The sequence below is a fragment of the Schistocerca serialis genome, chromosome 2 (genome assembly GCF_023864345.2).
Source record: "Schistocerca serialis cubense isolate TAMUIC-IGC-003099 chromosome 2, iqSchSeri2.2, whole genome shotgun sequence".
Lineage (NCBI taxonomy): Eukaryota > Metazoa > Arthropoda > Insecta > Orthoptera > Acrididae > Schistocerca > Schistocerca serialis.
The window spans coordinates 877,816,157-877,840,335 of record NC_064639.1 but is presented as its reverse complement, the minus strand read 5'-3'; the positions used below and the strand labels follow the sequence as shown (position 1 = coordinate 877,840,335).

General features: G+C 42.5%; 1 protein-coding gene across 1 annotated transcript in view; it reads left to right on the top strand.

Annotated features, from left to right (window-relative positions):
- The window catches only part of LOC126458206 (kielin/chordin-like protein), a 123,548-nt gene that overhangs the window by 35,975 nt on the left and 63,394 nt on the right, over nt 1–24,179 (top strand). Inside the window, exon 2 of the mRNA XM_050095101.1 lies at nt 23,190–23,315. Coding sequence (XP_049951058.1) covers nt 23,190–23,315 — 126 coding nt within the window. The remainder of the gene's footprint in view (nt 1–23,189; nt 23,316–24,179) is intronic.

Here is a 24,179-nt window from a genome sequence, read left to right as displayed (position 1 = left end):
GCTAAAAGAATGGGGAATAATGTTGTGTATTGTAATCCTGAACTAAACTAAACTACCGTAAGAAAAAAATGTGTTGCATTATTTACTGGACACCCCTCGTATTATGCGATATATGTTCCAATTTTGACGTAGTCTTTGACATCCTATCGTCTGGTCCGCTAAATCACCCGACCTTATTAATACCACTGAAAACCTTTGGTACTGCTTGGTACAGCAGATGGAACACAGCAATCAACAACCCCGAAATTGGTGACTCAGCAGGATCTGCCCATTTGAGTGGCTTCAGGTAGCGCTAAAGAAACCAGTGAACACTCTTCCTCGCCAAACTTAGGCCATTATCGAGTTAGAGCTGTGTTACTCTGCGGGAGTCACTCTTTTCTTGTCCGGTATTCATGTTGAAGAGCGCAACGTGACATAGCAGCGTCATACTTACTGGGCGTGTCGTCAGAAGGTCTGACTCGGTGGTTCAGTGAAAAGACACAATCCCCACTAGGTGCTAGGCATTCTTTTCCATTATCTCTTAACTGTCTCCTAGAAATCATTTGTATGTGTGAAGAATGTCAATTTGTGACATAGTTCGAGTACTTATTGTAATACAAGACCCTCCTTCACACCACCGCCATTTATACGAGGGACTTCGAATAAGTAATGCAACGCTTTTTCTCTGAAAGGAGGTTGGTTTTATTCAGAATTCCAATACACAATATTATGCCCCACTGTTTGGCTACAAAACCCAGTTTATCGACATAATCGCCGTTCAATGCGACTGCTTCAACCCACCTTACTGGGAGGGCCTTTTGCCCGCCTAGTAACACTCTACTGGTCGACTTCGGAAATAAGAGCTTGCTGCATCAATAACGAACTGCTTCCTGCGGAGAGCATCCTTCATTGGGCCAAACTGATGGAAGGCGCGAGATTCGGGCTGTAGGGTAAATGAGGAAGAGCAGTCGGATGAGGTTTTGTGAGTTCCTCTCGGGTGTGCAAACTTGTGCGAGGCCTTGCGTTGTCATGGAGAAGGAGAAGATCGTTTGCGTTTTTGTAGCGACGCTGGTTTCTTCAGTTTCCTGATGGTAGCACAATACACTACAGAGTTGACCGTTGCACCACGAGCGAGAACAACATACAAAATAATGATGTTATCTGTTGATGGTGTGGCTTTGAACTTTTTGTTCGGAGGAGAACTGATGTGGCAAGTTCTGCCACAAATTCCTCTTCTCCCCAATTCTATTCAGTACCTCCTCATTAGTTACGTGCTCTGGGTAATCTTCAGCATTCTTATGTAGCACCTAATTTCGAAAGCTTCTATTCTCTTTTTGTCTAAACTCTTTATCGTCCACGTTTCGCTTCCATACATGGCTACACTCCATACAAATACTTTCAGAAAAGCCTTTCTGACACTTTAATCTATAGTGGATGTTAACAAATTTCTCTTCTTCAGAAACGCTTTCCTTGCCAAAGCCAGTCTACATTTTATATGCTCTCTACTTGTACCTTCATCAGTTTTTTCCCACATTTTTCTCCCCAAATAGCAAAACTCATCTCCTACTTTAAGCGTCTCATTTCCGAATCTGATTTCCTCAGCATCACGTGATTTAATTCGACTAAATTCCGCCGGCCGGTGTGGCCGTGCGGTTAAAGGCGCTTCAGTCTGGAACCGCGTGACCGCTACGGTCGCAGGTTCGAATTCTGCCTCGGGCATGGATGTGTGTGATGTCCTTAGGTTAGTTAGGTTTAAGTAGTTCTAAGTTCTAGGGGACTGATGACCACAGAAGTTAAGTCCCATAGTCCTCAGAGCCATTTGAACCATTTTTAACTAAATTCAATTATCTTCGTTTTTGTTTATGTTCATCTTATATCCTTCTTTCAATATACTGTCCATTCCGTTCAACTGTTCTTCCAAGTCCTTCGTTGTCTCTGACTGAATTACAATGTCATCGACAAACCTCAAAGTTTTTATTTCTTCTCCGTGGATTTTAAGTCGTACTCCGAATTTTTCTTTTGTTTCCTTTACTGCTTCCCTTTCATGCCCCTCGCCTCTTACAACTGCCATCTGGTTTCTGTACAAATTGTAAATAGCCTTTCGCTCCCTGTGTTTGACAAAGCCAGAGAAAGGTGATTAATATGCAGGATTTAACTGTAAAATACGTCATATTAAGTACAAAAATATCAAAGTATGAAATATGTATGAATGTATTTCCCGTAATGTCAAAATATTCAAATATGCACGAGATAATCCTGGGGCTTGCAATGACCTGGCACGAATGGTAATAATTTGTTTAAAATAACTGAAATTTATTCGACCCCCTTCGATAGCCTTTCCTGTTAGTGCACCGCTTCCGGAATTCGGGGAGGCGATAGTGAACCTTATATTAGAAGACTGAGCTGTGTTTCTATGGTAAAGAGGCAATACATTCATTATATTAAAGTTATAATTCTTTTAGTAAAAGAGTAAAGCTATCATATTGCCAAATAAAGAAGCATTTAAGAGTGCATTTAGGTATTTATTGCATGCTTTTGAGAGTATATATTACACATTTTTAAGGAAATCTTTTCTTCTTTAATTTTATAGAGCAGACACCATTTGTATGAAGGCCGCCCAAAAGGAATTTATGTACATAAAATTTAAAAATAAACAAATATGTTTTCAGAATCAATGAAAAACTTCAGGCTTTGTTAGGCCCTCTTTAATAAATCCTATCTGCCCCTCCCTTTCCCCTTTGACAAAATTTTGGCTATGTCCTTGTTGAAGTGAATCTACTTGAAGGTGTTTACCCTTGTTCTTATTATCATGTACAACGCGTATTATTATCTGGTTCGTTTCGGTTCTTTAGTATTGCGACGGACTTGCTCGGTTATTCTTTCTTTCCATTCCCTCTCCATTTTGTTGCTCTCCGTCGGTGGCATTTGGAAAACAGGCAAACATTTCGCTGGGAATTATGACGAACAAAATTCATTGTTTCTCATCTTCCTATCGCAGTAAGAAGCATATTATACATCGCAAGTAACTGATCGGGCACATCAGGCTTAAAAGCAAACTAAAAGCTATTCCGAGAAATAGCTCCCATCCGTAGAATAAAAGAAAGAGAGAGAGAGGATTCCCTGACATTCTCGCCCTGCCAGAAGGCCACTCCCAGCTGTTGGCAAAGCGAGCTCCTCGTTGGGAGACGCAGTGCAGGCCAACAACAGGCCAGTTACGTCTTGACCTTCACAGCAAATCAGCTGCTCACCTCCACCGCCAGATAAGAGGTCAGCCAGTGTCTTCAGGCTTCTGCTCAAGCAAGCCCGGCAGAACTGAAGACATTGAGTTAGGTGCTTCTAGGATGCGATGCCTTGTGCTGCCGCCGGCCGGAGTGGCCGAGCGGTTCTAGGAGCTACAGTCTGGAACAGCGAGACCGCTACGGCAGCAGGTTCGAATCCTGCCTCGGGCATGGATGTGTGTGATGTCCTTAGGTTAGTTAGGATGAAGTAGTTCTAAGTTGTAGGGGGCTGATGACCTCAGATGTTAAGTCCCATAGTGCTCAGAGCCATTTGAACCATCTTGTGCTGCCGTCACTGTTTACAGGAGATGTCTGAAGTGCTATAGTTCGAATATAAAAAAAATTCTTGAGACCGAGAAGCTTATGTCCACGAATCAGCACCCAATTAGATAGCATCACTCGTGCAGAAGTCAGCTTGCCCTTTTCTCATACGATATACTGCCAACTATACAGGGTAGTCCATTGGTCGTGACCGGGCCTAATATCTCACGAAATAAACGTCAAACGAAAAAACTACAAAGAACGAAACTTGTTTAGCTTGAAGGGGGAAAGCACATGGCGCTATGGTTGGCCCGCTAAATGGCACTGCCATAAGTCAAACGGATATCAACTGCGTTTTTTAAAAATAGGAACCCCCATTTTTTATTACATATTAGTGTAATACGTAAAGAAATATGAATGTTTTAGTTGGACCACTTTTTTCACTTTGCGATAGATGGCGCTGTAATAGTCACAAACCTATGGCTCACAATTTTAGACGAACAGTTGGTAACAGGTATATTTTTTAAATTAAAATACAGAACGTAGGTACGTTTGAACATTTCGATTGTTCCAATGTGATACATGTACCTTTGTGAGCTTATCGTTCCTGATAACGCATGCTGTTACAGCGTGATTACCTGTAAATACCACATTAATTCAATAAATGCTCAAAATTATGTCCGTCAACCTCAGTGCATTTGGCAATACGTGTATCGACATTCCTCTCACCAGCTAGTAGTTCGCCTTCCGTAGTGTACGCACATGCACTGACAATACCCTGACGCATGTTACCAGGCGTTGTCGGTGCATCCTGATAGCAAATATCCTTCAGCTTTCCCCACAGAAAGAATCCGGGGACGCCAGATCCGGTGAACGTGCGGACCATGGTACGGTGCTTCGACGACCAATCCACCTGTCATGAAATATACTATTCAATACCGCTTCAACCGCACGCGAGCTATGTGCCGCACATCCCTCATGTTGGAAGTACATCGCCATTTTGTCATGCAGTGCAACATCTTGTAGTAACATCGGTTGGAAATACGCATACATTGCACCATTTAGATTGCTGTTGATAAAATGGGGGCCAATTATCCTTCCTCCCATGATGTCACACCATACATTAACCCGCCAAATTCACTGATGTTCCACTTGTCGCATCCATCGTCGATTTTCCGAGGCCCAATAGTGCATATTATGCCGGTTTACGTTACTACTGTTGGTGAACGACGCTTCGTCGCTAAATAGAACGCGTGCAAAAAATCTGTCATCGTCCAGTAATTTCTCTTGTGCCCAGTGGCAGAACTGTACACGACGTTCAAGTCGTCGCCATGCAATTCCTGGTGCATAGAAATATGGTACGGGTGCAATCGATGTTGACGTAGCGCTCTAAACACCGACGTTTTTGAGATTCCCGATTCTCGCGCAATTTGTCTGCTACTGATGTGAGGATTAGCCGCGACAACAGCTAAAACACCTACTTGGGCATCATCATTTGTTACAGGTCGTGGTTGACGATTCACATTAAGTAACGTAACTATTCGGCGAACGGTCCGGACACTTGGATGATGACATCCAGGATACCGAGCAGCATGCATAGAACACGCCCGTTGGCCATTTTGATCACAGTAGCTATACATCACCACGATATCGACGTTTTCCGCAATTGATAAACGGTCCATTTTAACACGGGTAATGTATCACGAAGCAAATACCGTTCGTTTGTGACTATTACATCGCCATCTATCACAAAGCGAAAAAAGTGGTCCAACTAAAACATTCATATTTCTTTACGTACTACACCAATATGTTATAAAAATGGTGGTTCCTATTTTTTAAAAACGCAGTTGATATCCGTTTGACCTATGGCAGTGCCATCTAGCGGGCCAACCATAGCCCACCTGGTTTCCCCCTTTAAGCTAGACGAATTTCGTTCTTTGTAGTTTTTTCGTTTGACGCTTATTTCGTGAGATATTTGATCCGGTCACTGTCAATGGACCACCCTGTAGATGAAGTGCAACTGGAAAATTCCATGTTTCTAGATGTCCGAAAAGCATTCGACACGGTGCCCAACTGTAGACTGTTAACGAAGGTACGAACATAAGGGATAGTTTCCCAGATGCGCGAATGACTCGTTCTTATTTGAATGTAGGGTGTCTGTTCCTTCTAAAGACCAGTAATAGAACCCTGTATGTTGTCCTAGACGACGAGTATTCTTCAGAGATAAGGGTATGGTCAGGTGCGCTCCAGGGAAGTGTGATAGGACCGTTATTTTTTTCTGCATACATAAATGATCTTGCAAACAGGGTGGACAGCAATCTGAGGTTGTTCGCTGATGATACTGTGGTATACAGGAAGGTGTCGAAGTTGAGCGAGTGTAGGAGGATACAAGATAACTTATGACAAAATTTATATAGTTGGTGTGATGAATGGCAGCTAGTTCTAAACACAAAAAAATGTAAGTTAATGCGAATGAGTAGGAAAAACAAACTCGTAATGTTCGGATACAGCTTTATTAGTGCCCTGCTTGACAGAGTCATATTGTTTAAGTATTTGAGCTTAACGTTGCAAAGAGATATGAAATGGAACAAGTGTGTGAGGATTGTGGTACGGAAGGCGAATGGTCGATTCGGTTTATTCGGAGAATTTTAGGAAAGTGTGGTTCATCTATAAAGGAGACCGCATGTAGGACGCTAGTGCGACGTGTTCTTGAGTACCACTCGAGTATTTGGGATCCACACCAGGTCGTATTAAAGGAAGACACCGAAGTAATTTAGAGGCGGGCTGCTATATTTGTTACCAATAGGTTCGAACAACGCGCAAGTGTTACAGAGGTGCTTCGGGAACTCACATGAGAACTTCTTGTTTTCAAGGAACACTACTGAAAAAATTTAGAGGCCGGCTACAGGACGCTTCTGCTGCGGCCATCATACATTTCGCGTAGGGACCACGAAGATGAGATACGATAAACTGGGGCTCGTACGGTGGTTTATAGACAGGCTTTTATCCCTCACTCTATTTCCGAGTGGAACCGGAAAGGAAATGACTGGTCGTGGTGGTCCTCCACAGACCCTACGGCGGCTTGGGAAGTATGTATGTAGACGTAGATGAACCGCAAAGAGCACTCCTGCAGAGGTTTACGGAAGCCATTTATTCGAGGAAAGAAAAAAAGCAACGGAGAAGCGATTATGACGAAGCTTGCGTATGACAAATCGTAACAAGGCTTCGCAAGGCTTGTCAGGGCTTGTCAGTCCTAAGCACACTTCCTTACCAGTGATCTTCGAGTCACCCACCATCTACAGTGTATCGTTACACCCCGCACAAGGTTGTTTCCGTCTGTGCGTCAGTGCTAAAATGATCGTCTCGCCGTCACTTCAAAAATGCGTCAGCAAAGGAAAATGAAACATTAGTTTTGGCCGCACTGCGGATACTTGCAACGGAACGTTTATAGTTAGTTAAATCTGTTGAAAGAGCTTTGTTCAAATCATAAAGATACGTTCCAGAATTACTCACATATGGATTAACATATCTAAATGCTAAGCCTGTGAAATGTGCGGCCTGTTAATATAGAAATGAAATACAAAATAAGGAAAACCCTTCAGGTACGTGCTACATTCCCCTTTTTGGCTGCAGAATGCAGTTAACGAAGACCTCAAATATTCTTATGCTGTCTGTCTCTTGAGGAGTGGATAACGGTGTGTTGGGGGAGGGTTGGGGGGTCGGGAGGGGGGGGGGAGCTAGATTCACCTCATTAACACTTCTCCGTAACGCCGCTATGGCGTACACACGCCCATTTTCGACCCTAGGGGACGTCTATGGGCTTTAGTAGTCGTATCGAGTGTGAACGCAATGAGCGTCCCGTGGAAGGGACAGATATCAATGCGATGAGCGTCCGGCCTCAAGATTTCGCTTTTGAGTTGGCACCATCATGATACTGATACATGCCACCACATAGAGAACGTTTCGCTAATAGTAGTTTACCGATCTTGCTTTTATCAATGCCAGATTACTTCGATGTGTGGATAACAAGGCTAAAAAAATGGCTCTGAGTACTATGGAAATTAACTGCTGAGGTCATCAATCCCCTAGAACTTAGAGCTACTTAAACCTAACTAGCCTAAGGACATCACACACATCCATGCCCGAGGCAGGCTTCGAACCTGCGACCTTAGCGGCCGCGCGGTTCCAGACTGAAGCGCCTAGAACCGCTCGGTCACACCGGCCGGCCTAGTTAATTATACGAAGTATGATGTACCTTGCACACCAGGGTAATGATTGTAGTTTACCATTACACTCTCCCGAAACTGTAAAAATATTATAAATTGGGAGTATCTTTATGACTTTGGTAGCCATTCTTGCTCATGAATTAAAGCGGCAATTTATATCTCCAGCTGGTACCTTCATTCCAATTTTGGAAACTGTTGCTGTCTTTTCTTTCTTCGAAACTGAAAATCTGCCAATTTCATACTCGTTATTTACATAATTATGTATTACGAAAAGTACTTAACAATAAGCTTTCCCAATGGTAAAAGCTATAGCTATAGTTTATTTTTTGTCCTTAGGTATATATTTTTCAATGATATGGACATGTCATATTGCCAGTTTGATACATAACAAACAAACTTCTTCCAATACGTGCTGATTGTGTGAAGTATATTATATTTTGTGCGAGAAATTACAGCCCACTGCACAAAAAACGACCGTTTTGTTTTGCTCTTGACAGAAACAGAAGCAACAAAGAGAAATAACAGCAAGTACACTCGTGCACCAGCAGCAGAACACATTTCGTCCAAATATGAATAAAATTTTCTTGCTTGAAAAATAAGTCCCCTAAATGACTAGCTTGTAAATTTGTTTTTATACTTTATAGATAGATGAGACTAAGTTACCTTTAATTCTTTCTCAGGTGTATCAGTTTTCTCTATGCTTTTTATTTTGAGTGGTACTTGGTTTGCAATACTAAATGATCAAAGTAATTTGAACATTTACTACCATTTTCGCGTTTCGTAATCAATTTGTAATTTATTGACAATGACAGCGCACTCCTGGAAGAGCGCTCATATATGTAACTAGCAGTGAGTATTACAGAACATACTTTCCTTAAATTAATGAAGTCCCAGAATCCTTTACAAAACCGAAGGAAAAAAATATCAGAAGTAGCAGGACGGAAACCAATGTCCTGGTTGTCTCCACCCAACCTTCTGTCTGTTACGTTACTGTGGACATTACGTACATGCGTCTCATGTTTCATGTATAGAGACCCGTAAACCTTACAATTACGTTACGTTTTTACCGAATATTTAATTACAACAAATCGCACCAACGATGACACGTTTTCAAGAGTTACTTAATATCTATTCCTATATTCATAGGACATACGTTGTACTTTCAAACCTATCACATATGGCTTCTCCTATGTCCTACTTCTCAGACTTCGATACGACCGCGAAAGTCGATATACGCACCGACGGTCGTAACTGTGCATGTACACGTCATAGTGACGTCACGGAGAAGTGTTCCCGACGTGAGTCTAGGGTCTCTCATATTGGGACTGGCACATGGAGTGCAGGCGAACGATTCAGCATAGGCTGACTAATACTACCCGTCATTCGCACAATGCTTCCATAACTGCTTCTGACGTTTTCTTGTATCGTAGTTTGCGGCTTTCTTTCAAGATCATTTACCCTTTGTTTTATCAGCACACAAAGTGTTGTTAACCTTTTTAAATTTGGCAAACACTACTGAGGCTGGAATGAGATTTTCACTCTGCAGCGGAGTGTGCGCTGATATGAAACTTCCTGTCAGATTGGAACAATGGGCCGGACCGAGACTCGAACTCGGGACCTTTGCCTTTCGAAGGCAAGTGCCGCACATCCAGTCATCCACTGAATATCTGTAGCTTTTCTTAAGCAATACACGATCATTGTTGCCGACTTATTCGAAAACTGTTCGTACTTTTTTTTGCTATGCTGCGGATGATGTTCCATGTACGTAATTATGTTTTATACCAGCTCCTTGAACAACGACTGTCCTTTACCACATTTTATTGGAGACAGGATTTGCAGCTCCTTGTCTAACAAGAATGATGAACTACATAGCGCGACACCTTTTTCAGTATCACTTTACCTTGTTGAGCACGTATCGTCATCATTGCATTCCTCGTGTACATTGTCCGCACAGTTGAACGTACACATCACACGTTCCAATGACTCATCTTGCAGAAACGCTAAAATTTCATCCGCCACTTCCTCCTCACTCTGCGAAATTCCTTGGGTTCCTTTTTGATGAAATGTTAACTCCGGCATGTGTTGTTGTATATACACTGAAGAACCAAGGAAACTGGTACACCTGTCTGATATCGTGTAGGGCCACCGAGAGCAAGCAGAAGTGCCGCAGCATGACGTGGCAAGGACTAGACTAATGTCTCCAGTAGTGCTGGGGGGAATTGACAGCATCAATCCTGCAAGGCTGTCCATACATCCGCAAGAGTGCGAGGGGGTGGAGATCTCTTCTGAACAGCACGTTGCAAGGCATCCCAGATATTCTCAGGTATGCTCAATAATGTTCATGTATGGGGAGTTTGGCGGGCAACGGAAGTGTTTAAACTCAGAAGAGTGTTCCTGTAGCAATTCTGGACATGTGGTGTGTCGCATCGTCCTGCTGGAATTTTCCAAGAGCGTTGGAATGTACTATGGACATGAATGTAAATTTGTGGTAAGCTTCTATGGGACCAAACTGCTGGGGTCATCAGTCCCTAGACTTACACACCACTTAATCTAAATTAAACTAACTTACGCTAAGAACAACATGCACGCCCCTGCCCGAGGGAGGACTCGAACCTCCAACGGGGGGAGCCGCGCGAACCGTGACGGGACGCCCTTAGACCGTGCAGCTACGCTGAGCGGTGGACATGAATGGATGCAGGTGAACAGACAGGTTGTTTACGTAAGTGTCACCTGTCAGAATCGTATCTAGACGTATCAGTGGTCCCATATCACTCCAGCAGTACACGGCCACACTATTATAGAGTCTCTACCAGCTTGAACTGTCCCGTGCTGACATGCAGGGTCCATGGATTCACGAGGTTGTCTCCATACCCGTGTACGTCCATCCGCTCGATACAATTTGAAACAAGACTCGTCCGACCAGGCAACATATTTCCAGTCGTCAACAGTCTAATGGTGGTGTTAACGGGCCCAGGGGAGGCGTAAAGCTTTGTGTCGTGGAGTCACCAAAAGTACATGAGTGGGTCTTCGGCTCCGAAAGCCCCTACCGATGATGTTTCATGGAATGATTCGTACTCTGACGCTTGTTGATGGTCCGGCATTGACATCTGCATCAGTTTGCGGAATGATTGCACTTCTGTCACGTTGAACGTTTCTCTTCAGCCGTCATTGGTCTCGTTCCTGCAGGATCTCTTTCCAGCCGCAGCAATGTCGGAATTCTGAAGTTTTACCAGATTCCTGATATTCACGGTGCACCTGTCAAATGGTCGTACGGGAAGATCCCCATTTCATCGCTACCTCGGAGATGCTGTATCCCATCGCTCGTGCGCCGACTATAACAGACTTAAATCTTAATAATCTGCCATTGTAGCAGCAGTAACCGATCTAACAACCGCTCCAGACGTACGAGTACGAAGGATGGAGATCTCTTCTGAACAGCACGTTGCAAGGCAGCCCAGATACGCTCTATAATGTTCGTGTCTGTGGATATTGGTGGCCAGCGGAAGTGTTTAAACTCAGATTAGTGTTCCTGCAGAAACTCTGTAGCAATTCTGGACGTGTGGGGTGTCGCATTGCCCTACTGGAATTGCCCAAGTCCGTCGGAATGTACAATGGACATGAATGGATGCAGGTGATCAGACAGGATGCTTACGTACGTGTCACCTGCCAGAGTTTCAGGGGTCCCATATCACTCCAACTGCTCACGCCCCACACAATTATAAAGACTACACCAGCTTGAACAGTCCCCTGCTGACATGCAGGGTCCTTGGATTCATGGGGTTGTCTCCATACCCGTACACGTCCATCCGTTCGATGCAATTTGAAACAAGACTTGTCCGACCAGGCAACATGTTTCCAGTCATCAACAGTCCAATGGTGGTGTTGACGGGAACAGGCGAGGCATATGGCTTCGTGTCGTGCAGTCATCAAGGGCACACGCGTGGACCTTCGGCTCCGAAAGCCCATATCAATGATGTTTCGTCGAATGTTTCGCACGCTGACATTTGTTGATGGTTCAGCAGTGAAATCTGCAGCAATTTGGGGAAGGGATGCAATTCTGTCACGTTGAACGATTCTCTTCAGTCGTCGTTAGTGCCATTCTTGCAGGATCTTTTCTCAGCAACAGTGATTTCTGAGATTTGACGTTTTACCGTATTCTTGATATTCACGGTACACTCTTAGATGGTCGGACGAGAAAATTTCCAATTCTTCGCTACCTGGGAGATTCTGTGTCCCATCTCTCGTGCGCCAACTATAACACTACGTTGAAACTCATTAAATCTTGATAACCTGCCATTGTAACGGCAGTAACCTATCTAACAACTGCACCAGACGCTATTTGTCTTATATAGGCGTTGCCGACCGCAGCACCTTATTCTGCCTGTTTACGTATCTCTGTATTTGTATACGCTTGCCTATACCAGTTTCTTTGGCGCTACAGTGTAAATGCAATATTTGCTTTGTTTATTGCTGTCATTGCTCTGCTTTGTATCAACACCACAACCACTGTAGCACTGTTGTGAGTTACTCAGCAACTAAGCTGTTCAATACGCTCTGCATCCTCAAGCTGTGCCAAAGAACAGCTGTCCACTGCAGTGAACACTAAGCGCCACAGGGTCAAGGTGACCCACACCCACGCTTGACCCCCAGGGCCTCCGGATGCGCTCCAAGGCCAGACCTGACTCACGACGTGTGCGAGACCTTTTCGTTGTCGCCGGGCGTCCATGAGGAATACGTAAAAGCCGCCGCTTGCCTCACACAGTCTCCCACCGCAGTCACATGCTGTATACGGTGCACCCAAGGCTGCCGAACCAAGACAATGAAAACATCCAAACAGCTTTATTACACGAAGAGCAGCCATCTAGTTTAAAATATCACCTCGAAAAATATAAACTCAAGAACTTTTTGTTTCTCTGCAAGTACATGTTGGTGGTCACGATTCACACTGCAGCCCCCACGCCGCGGTATTGTGGCACACCGCCAGGGTAGCCGAAACAAAACAGGGCGACCCACTGATAAGGGGTACTATCGGGCGGTAATTCGTTTTCTCCGTTTGAAGGGGGAATTCGGTGCAACATTCCACGCTGCATTTGCACCGATGTTAAAAAGGCCTTACTGCCAGACAGGTCAATCTATCAGTGGACCGTACAAGTGGTTTGTGTGCAGTCTCTTTCATACACAAATTGCAGTTTTCCACTATCACAGGCTGGGATCTAGAGGCTGGAGGCGAGGGGGGGGGGGGGGGGGGGGAGTGCGGGGCAAACCAGGGTATCTGCCCCGGGCGGCAGTTCCAGGTGGCACCAAATTCATGTGTTCTTGAAACAAAAAAACTTTTTTCACAAAGCGCTTAGTATTCAGGGGACGCTGGCCTCTACGATTTTGAAACGCATACCAGTTTGTTTTTGGACATTTTAAAACACATTCTACTTTCAATTCTAAACAAATCATAAGTTGATTTTTGAATATGTGCGTATTGTACGTGATGTCTCTGCCAGGGGAATCCCCGTTGCGTCTAGAAATAAAAAAAACTTTCCCCGCAGACAAAAGGGACCGGGACTATACGAGCTGAGCCGAATAAACCCGAACGGGTGAATGCCAGTCGCTGTATGTGTGGTAACTAGGGTGTGCGAATGATCACTGTTACTATAATTTGTAGCTAAATCCATTTATTCAGACCACCAGAGTGGAAATAAACGACTAACGAGAGTAAAGGGTAAAAAAGATTACATGTCATCTTCTCGGTGTATCCGAGCGGGGAACTATCGAGTTTTTGCCCCGGTTCGGAAATAACGTGGATCTGGGGTTGCACTAATATACCAGTGAATCACAGCTGGCCGTTTGCTTTACCTTCATCTCATTTCGCTCCATCTCATACCTCTCCACAGTGCTGCTCTCAAATATTTTACAGAATCACAAGGTCTGCGAAGTGAGAATCTGTATGCTCAGAACACATTTTTCGTCGACAACGTACACAGCGTCCAAAGTCAAGTGACTATCAAGTGGTGTAAGTTCTGCCCAGAACCGCTCTGCAGAATTCGAATATCGTTATGGCGCCAGAACAGACAGATCCAGTTCAAACTCCCGTGCGTTTTGTACACGCTAGTCGTAGACAACTTCATAATTTGTATCCGATGTCTGGACTGAACTTGGCTTAAAGCTTAGAAGAGATAGATGCAACGACATCTCGCTTGGTTGCGACAAGTAGCATAGAATAGATGTCGCAATTTTTTTTGTTAGAGCAAAAGAAAAAAGTTTGTATACATGGAAGAGACCTGGAGAGACCGGAAGGCTTCAGATTGATGATATAATGCTAAGAACGACATTTAGGAACCAGGTCTTAAATTGTAAGACATATCCAGCGGCAGATATTGGCTCCGACCACAATTTATTGATTATGAATTGTAGATTAAAATTGATGAAACTGCAGAAATGTAGGAATTTAAGGAGATGAGACGTGGATAAACTGAAAGGACTAAAGATTGTAGAGAATTTCAGAGGGAGCATTAGGGAACGACAGACAGGAACAGGGTTGGTTGGTTGGTTGGTTTGGGGAAGACCAGACAGCTTGGTCATCGGTCTCATCGGATTAGGGAAGGATGGGGAAGGAAGTCGGCCGTGCCCTTTCAGAGGAACCATCCCGGCATTTGCCTGGAGTGATTTAGGGAAATCACACAGGAACAGGGGAAAGGACTACAGTAGAAGAAGAATGGGTTGCTTTGAGGGATGAAATAGTGAAGGCAGCAAAGGTTCAAGTAGGTAAAAAGACTAGGGCTAATATAAATCCTTAGGTAACACAAAAGATACTGAATTTAATTGATGAAATGAGAAAATATAAAAAATGCAGTAAATGAAGCAGGCGAAAAGGAATGAAAACGTCTCAAAAATGAGATCGACAGGAAGTGCAAAAAGGCTAAGCGAGAATGGCTAGAGGACAAATGTAAGGATATAGAAGCATATATCACTAAGGGTTAGATAGATGCCGCTTACAGAAAAATTGAAGAGACCTTTGGAGTAAATAGAACCACCTGTATAAAGCCGAAAGGTGGAAGGAGTATATAGAGAGTCTGTACAAAGGAGATGCACTTGAGGTCAATATTATGGAAATGGAAAAGGACATAGACGAAGATGAGAGGGGAGATATGATATAGCGTGAAGAATTTGACAGAGCACTGAAAGACCTAAATAGAAACAAGGCCCTGGGAGTAGGCAACATTCCGTTAGAACTGCTGATTGCCTTCTGGTGAGTAAGATGTATGAGACAGGCGAAGTACCCTCACACTTCAAGAAGAATATAATAATCCCGATTCCAAAGGAAGCAGTTCCTGACAGATGTGAAAATTACCGAACTATAAGTTTAATAAGTTACGGTTGCAAAATACTAATACTAGTTCTTTACAGACGAATGGAAAAACTGGTAGAAACCTACCTCAGGGAAGATCAGTTTGGATTCCATCAGAATATAGGAACACGCGAGGCAATACTGAACCTACGACTTATCTTAGAAGCTAGGTTAAAGAAAAGCAAACCCATGTTTATATCATTTGTAGACTTATGTTAGGCTTTTGACAATGTTGACTGGAATACTCTCTTTCAAATTCTGAAGGTGGCAGGGGCCAAATACAGAGAGAGAAATTTGTACAGTCGAGGACAACGAAATGGAACCAATGGTTGAGAAAGGAGTGAGACAGGGATGTAGCCTGTCCACGGTGTTATTCAGTATGTACACTGTGCAAGCAGTAATGGATACAAAAGAAATATTTGGAGTAGGAATTAAAGTCCAAGGAGAAGAACTAAAAACCTCGAGGTTTACCGATGACAGTGTAATTCTGTCAGAGACAGCAAAGGACTTGGAAGAAAAGTGGAACGGAATGGACAGCGTCTTGAGAAGAGGATAATGGAATGTAGTCGAATTAAATCAGGTGGGAATTAGATTAGGAAATGAGACACTTAAAGTTGTAGATGAGTTTTGCTATTTGGGAAGCAAAAAAACAGATGATGGTCGAAGCAGGGAGGATATAAAATATAGACTGGCAATGGCAAAAAAAGGGTTTCTGAAGAAGAGAAATTGTTAACATCGAGTATGATGATGGTCGAAGCAGGGAGGATATAAAATGTAGACTGGCAGTGGCAAAAAAAAGCGTTTGTGAAGAAGAGAAATTGTTAACATCGAGTATAGATTTAAGTGTCAGGAAATCGTTTCTAAAAGTATTCGTATGGAGTGTAGCCAAGTATGGAAGTGAAACACGGACGATAAACAGTTTAGACAAGAAGAGAAATAAGCTTTTGAGATGTTATGCCACAGAAGAATGTGAAGGTTGGATGGGGAGATCACGTAACTAATGAGGAAGCTCTGAAAAAAATGGGGAGAAGAGCAATTTGTTTTACAAGATAACTAAAAGAGGGGATCGGTTGGTAGGACACATTCTGAGGCATCAAGGGATCATCAATTTAGTACTGGAGGGAAGCGTGGGGGTTAAAAATCGTAGAGGGAGACCAAAAGATGAATACAATAAGTAGATTCAGAGGGATGTAGGCTGCAGTAGTTACTCGGAGATGAAGAAGCTTGCACAGGATAGGGCAGCGTGGAGGGCTGCGCCAAACCAGTCTTTGGACTGAAGACCACAACAACAACAACAACAACAACAACAAAAGAAAGGAATGCCATCGCAATAATTTAAGTTTTGCACTGCACTTAATCGGATTGTTGTGTCACCGTTTCAGTAAATTATGATTGGGAAGGAGCGCGAAACTGTATTTGGAGTTATGGCATGAAGCAAATTTGCGAGTTTTCACACACTGTGATATTTTTAGGGACGAAATTCGTCCGTTTTTACTTTCATATGTCATGTGTTTAATCTTCATTCATTTACAAGGAAACTAGAGTATTAAACATACATACTGATTTTCCTTCTCATACGTATTAGTAAAACAGTAATCTGTTTTGACTACATTAAAATTTGGAGAACTGTAAAACAGGGCGAAATGACTATAATTTTCTATATACATATATTTTATCTTGAGGACGAAAACTATTTTGAAAATTTATAGATCAATCGACTGATTGGCAACTCAAGGCCACAACACCAGATTCATCTCTTCTTTGTTGCTACGCCCTTGTCTGCAAACTAGTTTCATGCAGCTCTTCAAGCTACTCTATCCTGTGCAAGCCTCATCTCCAAACAACTACTGCAGCCTGCATGCATTTAAACTTGCTTACTGTATTCAAACCTTTCTCCCTCTTTAAAACAATAACCTTCCTTTACCAAATTTACGATTCTTCCATGCCACAGAATGTGTCCTGTCAACCGATTCCTTCTTTTAGTCAAGCTGTGCCGCAACTTGCTTTTCTCCACAATTCGATTCAGTACCTTCTCATTTGTTATTCGATCTACCCATCAAATCTCCAGCACTCTTCTATAACACCACATTTCAAAAGCTTATTCTCTCTTCTCGTCTGAAATGCTTATCGCCCGAGTTTCGCTTCCGTACGAGACTACACTCCAGAAAAATACCTTCAGAAAAACACTTACATTTGTGTTAGATTTTAAAAATTCCTCTACATTTTATGTTCTCTCTATTTTGCCCCTCATCAGTTCCTTTTTTGCCCACATAACAAAACTCATCTACTACTTTTAGTTTCTCATTTTTTAAACGATTTCCCTCAACATAGGCTGTATTTGATTGACTACGTTCGATAACCCTTGTTTTGTTTCTTTTTATGTTTATTTTATCACTTCTTGTAAAGACATTCCACGCAGTTTCACTGCTGTTCGAAGTTCTTTGCTGCCTTTTACAAAATTACAATGTCGTCGCCAAACCGCAAGGTCTCTATTTCATATACCTTTCCAGATTTCTCCTGTGTTTCCTTTTCTGCTTGTTCACTATACAGGCCGAATAACATCGGGCAGAGGTTGTAAGGTTACAGATACAACTACTATTTGAATACCGACATACAGGGTGAAAATTATTGAACTATAAGAGAAAATACGTAAATTAGTTACAAACTACGGCGTGCAAACACTTTTTTCAACAACCAAACGTGACTAAAGATATTCGGATTTAGGTTATGACATGTTAGATTGTCTGCTATCGTTGGCGATGATGGGGCACAAGCGAATAGCGAAATTCTGCATGACCCACTGAAGTTTCGGATCATCGAATCGATGCTGTCGATGACCTCCTGAATGGCTGTTTTCAGCTCAGCAATGGTTTTGCGGTTATTGTTGTACACCTTGTTTTTAATATAGCCCCACAAAAAGAAACCGCATGTGTTCATATTTGGATCATATGGCCGCCAATCGAGGCCCATGACAGTGGCCTGTGGGTACCCCAGAGACAGAATACTAAGTGCCCCTCCATGACATCAAACACTCTCCTGCTTCGATGGGGTCGAGCTCTGTCTTGCATGAACCACATCTTGTCGAAATCAGGGTCACTTTGGATAATGGGGATGAAATTCTCTTCCAAAACCTTCACGCACCGTTCAGTAGTTACCGTGCCATCAAGGAATATCGCACCGATTGTTTCGTGACTGGACATTGCACACCACAAAGTCACCCGTAGAGGGTGAAGAGACTTCTCGATTGCGAAGTGCGGACTCTCAGTCCCCCCAAATGAGCCAGTTTTGCTTATTGACGAGCCCATCCAAATGAAAATCGTCTTCGACGCTAAACCAAACCATACAGCGCATACTAATTTCCATTATGCCCCATGGTCAACCGCGCAGTTTGAGCGTCGTAACGCGGACCGTTCAGACGTTATGACGATTTTATTTCATGTAGTTCAGTAACAGTCACACAGTATGTACCTCACACGAAGCGGCCAGGGGAACCCACACAGATCGAGAAGCTAGGTTTGTGCCAACCGTTACGGGCGGCGCGGAAGGCGTGGAAGTAGGGGGGAGTCGTGGTTGCATGTCAGACGTTGGACCATACATGGCCGCGTTCCGTGAGTAGTTCGACAAATCCACTAACTGTTGCATTGTTCATTGACGGGATTGACAACTCATCAATATCAGAAGCGAGACGTTCGCAGAGATCAGTAGACGCATTGGTTACCCCAAAAAAGTAATAACAAGCCGCAATAGAAGTGAACGTGTGCGCAGAAACGTTAGGAACATGTACCGTGACTTGAACCAGAGACAATAAAACTTTCAGTTCTATCAAGCCAGTGTCTCCGTTCGAATCTTTTCATATCTATCAGAGCTAACTGAGAGCGAAGATTTTTAATGGCAAGTGTGATTATTTTTAAAGGGTATGTACCGATAGGCACACGGTCTCACTTTTAATCTTTAGGTGCACATTCCTTGGGAGTAGGATGCAGCATAAACATTGGTCCGATTGCGGTGGATATATCAACGTAACTGGTTTTAGAAACTTGGCCGTGGTAGATACCAATAAACGAGAATACGTCTTACAAGGTTACAACATTGTCTCACCCCGTTGTCGACTACTGCTTCGCTTTCATGTCGTTCGAATCTTATAATTACAATCTGATTTCTGATCAGATTCCACCCTCTGTATTTTATCCTTCTTACCAGCAGAATTTGAAAGGGCGTATTTCATCCAACATTGTCAAAAGGTTCCTCTCAATCTACAAATGTTATAAATGTAAGTTTATCCTTTCTCTAACTTATCTTCTACAATAAACCGTCGGATCAGTTTCTACATTTCTTCGAAACCCAAACTGAACTTCTCTGAGGTCGGCTTCTACCGGTTTCTCCATTTTCCATTCGTACCAGTATCTTACAACTATGATTTATTAAACTGATACTTTGGTAATATTCACATCTGTCACCACCTACCTTCTTTGGAATTTGAATTATTACATTCATTTTTAATTGTGAGGATATTTCGCCTGTCTCGTATGTTTTACATATTACTCATGGCTGTCTCTCCCAGAAAGAATGTCGTCTACCCCAGGTGTCTTACATCTACTTAGATCTTCCACTGCTCTGTCAAAGTCTTCTTGCAGTGTCATACTTCCCATCTCATCTTCACCTGCTTCCTTTTCTTTTCCACAGTATAGTCCTCAAGTTCCTTTGTCTTGTATAGAACCTCTACATATTCCTTGCACCTTTCACCACTCCCTCCTTCGCTTATACTGGTTTGACATCTGAGCTCTTGGTTTCCACACGGCTGTTTTTCTTTTCACCAAATGTTTCTTTCATTTTCCAATAGGCGGCGTCACTCTTTCCCCTTGATATTCATGCCTCTACATCCTTGCATTTCTCGTCTAGATATTCCCATTCTGATATTTCGTATTTGCTCTCAGTTACATTTTTTAAACGTCTGTAGTCCCTTTCGCCTGCTTCATTTGTTGCATTTTTGTATTTCTTTTTTTCGTTTCACTAGTTAGATTCAGTAGCTCGCGCATTATCCGAGGATTTGTGCTTGACTTTTGCGTAAACTTTGGTGACACTCCGAAGGGAGAATCTGAACAAAATAGTCTTGTCTTTAACGGGTACTAAATTACAGACAGATAAAATACACTAGTGAGATTAAGTAGATAAGTGAAACAACTGTGATAACAAAAATTGAAATTTTTTTAACAGGACAATAGAAATATAGTAGCTGAAAAACGAAAAAGTGGGCCAAGTGAGTAAGAAGGGTAATTTACAGAATGATCTGGATGTAGTGTACTTATGAGTAGTAACTGCAGTTATATGTGGTAAATAAGAGAACCGTGTCTGGTCATTGAGTACTAAGCTTGGGCAGATGGACATACGTTTATTAATTCCTAATATTTCAGTATAGTCCATCTTCCTTCATTTATGGATATGATGTAATACATCATGCTGCACTTTGTAACGATGGTTTCTTTAAGCAGATGATCTGCCAAATTAGTTTCCTTTTTTAATTCAGTTGTTTTTATGAACAAATTAAGACATGCGAAGTCCTCCTAGTGCCAAGCTAGTTTTTTTTAATGTCAGCAAGTTGTTCACCAGTGTTCCTGTTCAGGAAAGCCTACACATTCTCACAGACTGAACAGATGAATTAGGAGTTAACCTAGTTCTTACATGTGAGATAAAATTAGCTACATAAACTTACATAACACAAAATTATTTCAATTTCAATGACAGGTTATTCAAACAACTGGCTGATCTAGTTATGGGACACCCCCTCAGTCCAGTCATTGTTGAAATCTATAAGGAAAATTCTGAAAAACAGTTTTTGGAAAACAACCCACTTTCTTCCAAGGATGGATACTACTTCAGATAAGTTGATGATGTGTTGTGCTTATGGACGAGTACTACGAGACAACTTCAGAAATTCCTTAAGCAACTAACTTCCAAACACAGCGGTGTAGAATTCGCAGCGGAGTTCGGCGGTAACTGCATAAAATATTTCGATCTAACCATAGACATCAGTGATCATATTCATACTTCCAAGATTTATAGGAAAGCTACCACCAAAGATACTGTAATACTTGCCAGTTCTCAACACCCAGTGATCCATATAAACTCTGCCTTTCGCCGCACGGGATTAGCCGAGCGGTCTAGGCGCTGCAGTCATGGACTGTGCGGCTGGTTCCGGCGGAGGTTTGAGTCCTCCCTCGGGCATGGGTGTGTGTGTGTTTGTCCTTAGGATAATTTAGGTTAAGTAGTGTGTCAGCTTAGGGACTGATGACCTTAGCAGTTACGTCCCATACGATTTCACACACATTCATTCAATGGTACATAGCCTAATATCCATCCTCATGAGTGAAGACAACTTCCAAATGGAATTAACTAAAATCAAACAAACTGCATCAGACAATGGCTACTCCCCCCACCCCTCTCCCAACGTTAGTGGACAGCATCACGCACAAAAAGCAGAAATACAAGGCGTGCTCTGTTCCTTGCCCAGTTCTCGAACAGTCACCTCAAGAACGCGATAAGTGGTACACAATCCCATATTTAGAAGAATTCTCACTGAATGTATGCAGAAAACGTAAATCCAGGAACTGTAAAACATCTTTTTAAGTGCACAACAGTTCATTAGTTGATGTGTTACATATTTTATCTTAGTTAAATTATCTTACAACCCCTTTCTACTCACACAATTTCTAAATCTAACACGAACATTTTTCATCTTTGGAAACGGAGGTACTCCGTATATACACTAGTTTAAAACCTTTGAACCTACAAATATTACACTGTACTACATATTTATCTTTGTATCTGATGATAGCGTAACAGCCGAAAACCGGTCTGTGAAATATACAATAAATGTTGTGGAATATTACACCAGTGTCGCGTGTGCTTTCATTCACAATGTATTTCGATGTGCGTTCGTAGAAGCAACAGTTTTTCAGCAATTTTTTTCTGAGAAATAAATGTGTAAAATCTTGGAATATAATTGTAGTGATAATGTTTTAGTCTTAGTAAAAATTCGTAAGTCACATAACAGACCCAGTCTGGTGCTGCTGATACGCGCGGCACGCTGTGCTCAATACATTGAAGTTCTTACTCCTTGAAAAATTTATATTACATTACACACACCTTAATTCTGCATTCGAGGTACACCACGCTTTTACGTTTCTTCAAATGCACAATTTCAAATTTTTTTACATCACGAGCACGTATCCAGGCTATCTATCAGTTTGTTATTTTGTAGATATCTAGTTGCAAGTGCTACGATTTTTAGCGCATAGATTTCTCTCATAGATGGTTCAAATGGCTCTGAGCACTATGGGACTTAACATCTGTGGTCATCAGTCCCCTACAACTTAGAACTACTTAAACCTAACTAACCTAAGGACATCACACACATCCATGCCCGAGGCAGGATTCGAACCTGCGACCGTAGCAGTCGCGCGGTTCCGGACTGCGCGCCTAGAACCGCGAGACCACCGCGGCCGGCCCTCTCTCATAGATAAGTTCATCTTCAGAAAGCATGCAATTGTTTTCAGAATCATCAGCTAAGTCAAGAATGTGTAACACGAACTGCAACGGTACCATTGCCCTCATCTTGCGGCACAACAGACATTGCTTCATTGTTTGTAGATCACAATCCATGCACGATAACGTGTTGCGACCTGTCTGTCGCACGAGAATGCTTCTAGTGATTCTATTATTAATATTACCGTTACTTACTGAATCAGATGCTCTTAGAATGTTTATAAGCAAAGGATCAACCTGGTTTCCTCTACCTGTGACATTGAGGGTATCGTGTGTAAAGAGCACGAGTTGATTTTTTGTTGTAGGTAAACCCAGAATACGGGTTGCGACTCCGCCTGGGTGATATAAGAACCATTATCTAAAAAAAACTGTTCGGTCTTCTGAATACTGAGCTAACAATGTGTTTGAAAATAAAACTACGCTAACGAGTCTCACAAACGCATACTATAACGCAAAAATACTTAGCATACGGTAGCATTAAAGCATTCTTGCCACTTGCTTTCGCAATATATGCAGTTTATGAGGTTTGCGTGTATGATGAGAAGTATATCGCTCCTCTTACAGATTCCGAGTCTTCGCCGTGCAGAGTTCAAGACTGTCCCAACTTCCGGGCCATCCGGTTCTACGAGGAGCTGGGCTGTGTACGCAGTGACGGCCCCAGCGAATGCTGCCCTACACGCTACAACTGCAGTGAGTACCTGAAACATTTTCAACGCCAAAAGTTCCATTCCTATTGTGAGTAGTGTTTATATCATTCGGGGCTACTGAACAGTGTCATCAGACCTTTACTGAATCGGTTTTGTCCTGTTCCATATCGTAAATTAGACATTAATTTAAAGAATATTTTAACGACTCAAACGACAATCATACTAAACAAAACGCCAATCTCGTGCCTGGATATTTATCTGCATTCCAAAAGCTCGCATTCTCTTCCATGTGGAACTGATCTGAGCTAACCTGCCTTGCAAAAATTCATATGTCCCTTATTCTCTGTACATCTTTCGAATGTATCCCATTACAGAAAGTCAGTTTCGCATTTGTGTACAATACATATAACAGCTTACCACTACGCCATCTGCACATCAACACAGCATATGTCTGCAGCGTAACTATGAGGTTCGTCATTCGTGAATACATCTAGCGTTTGCTCCTGTCTGTTACCTTACCACCCAGTGCCTCCCTCTTCAAAGTCTTAAACCGCCACAACATCCACGAAAGTGCCAGTCTCGGGGTCAGACTCCCTCACAACACAAAAACACACATTTAGCTGTATCTCCCGCAAAACGAAGTCTCCACACTTAACATGCCGTGATCCGCCGAACGTCCTATGACAATTACCATTGCAAATAATGTAGACATCCGTAATATTTCACACACGTTCCGACATCTGAAATAATTTTATTGATAGCTGGTTGTTGCTAAGTGGTTGATGGTGGTAATTAGTTTATTCACCCAGGAGCTTAACGAAGTATCTTTTATTTACGTAGAATGTCGTATTTGTAATAACAGGTTTGTCCCAAACTTTGTCAATAAATTAGAGGCACGCAATGTTAA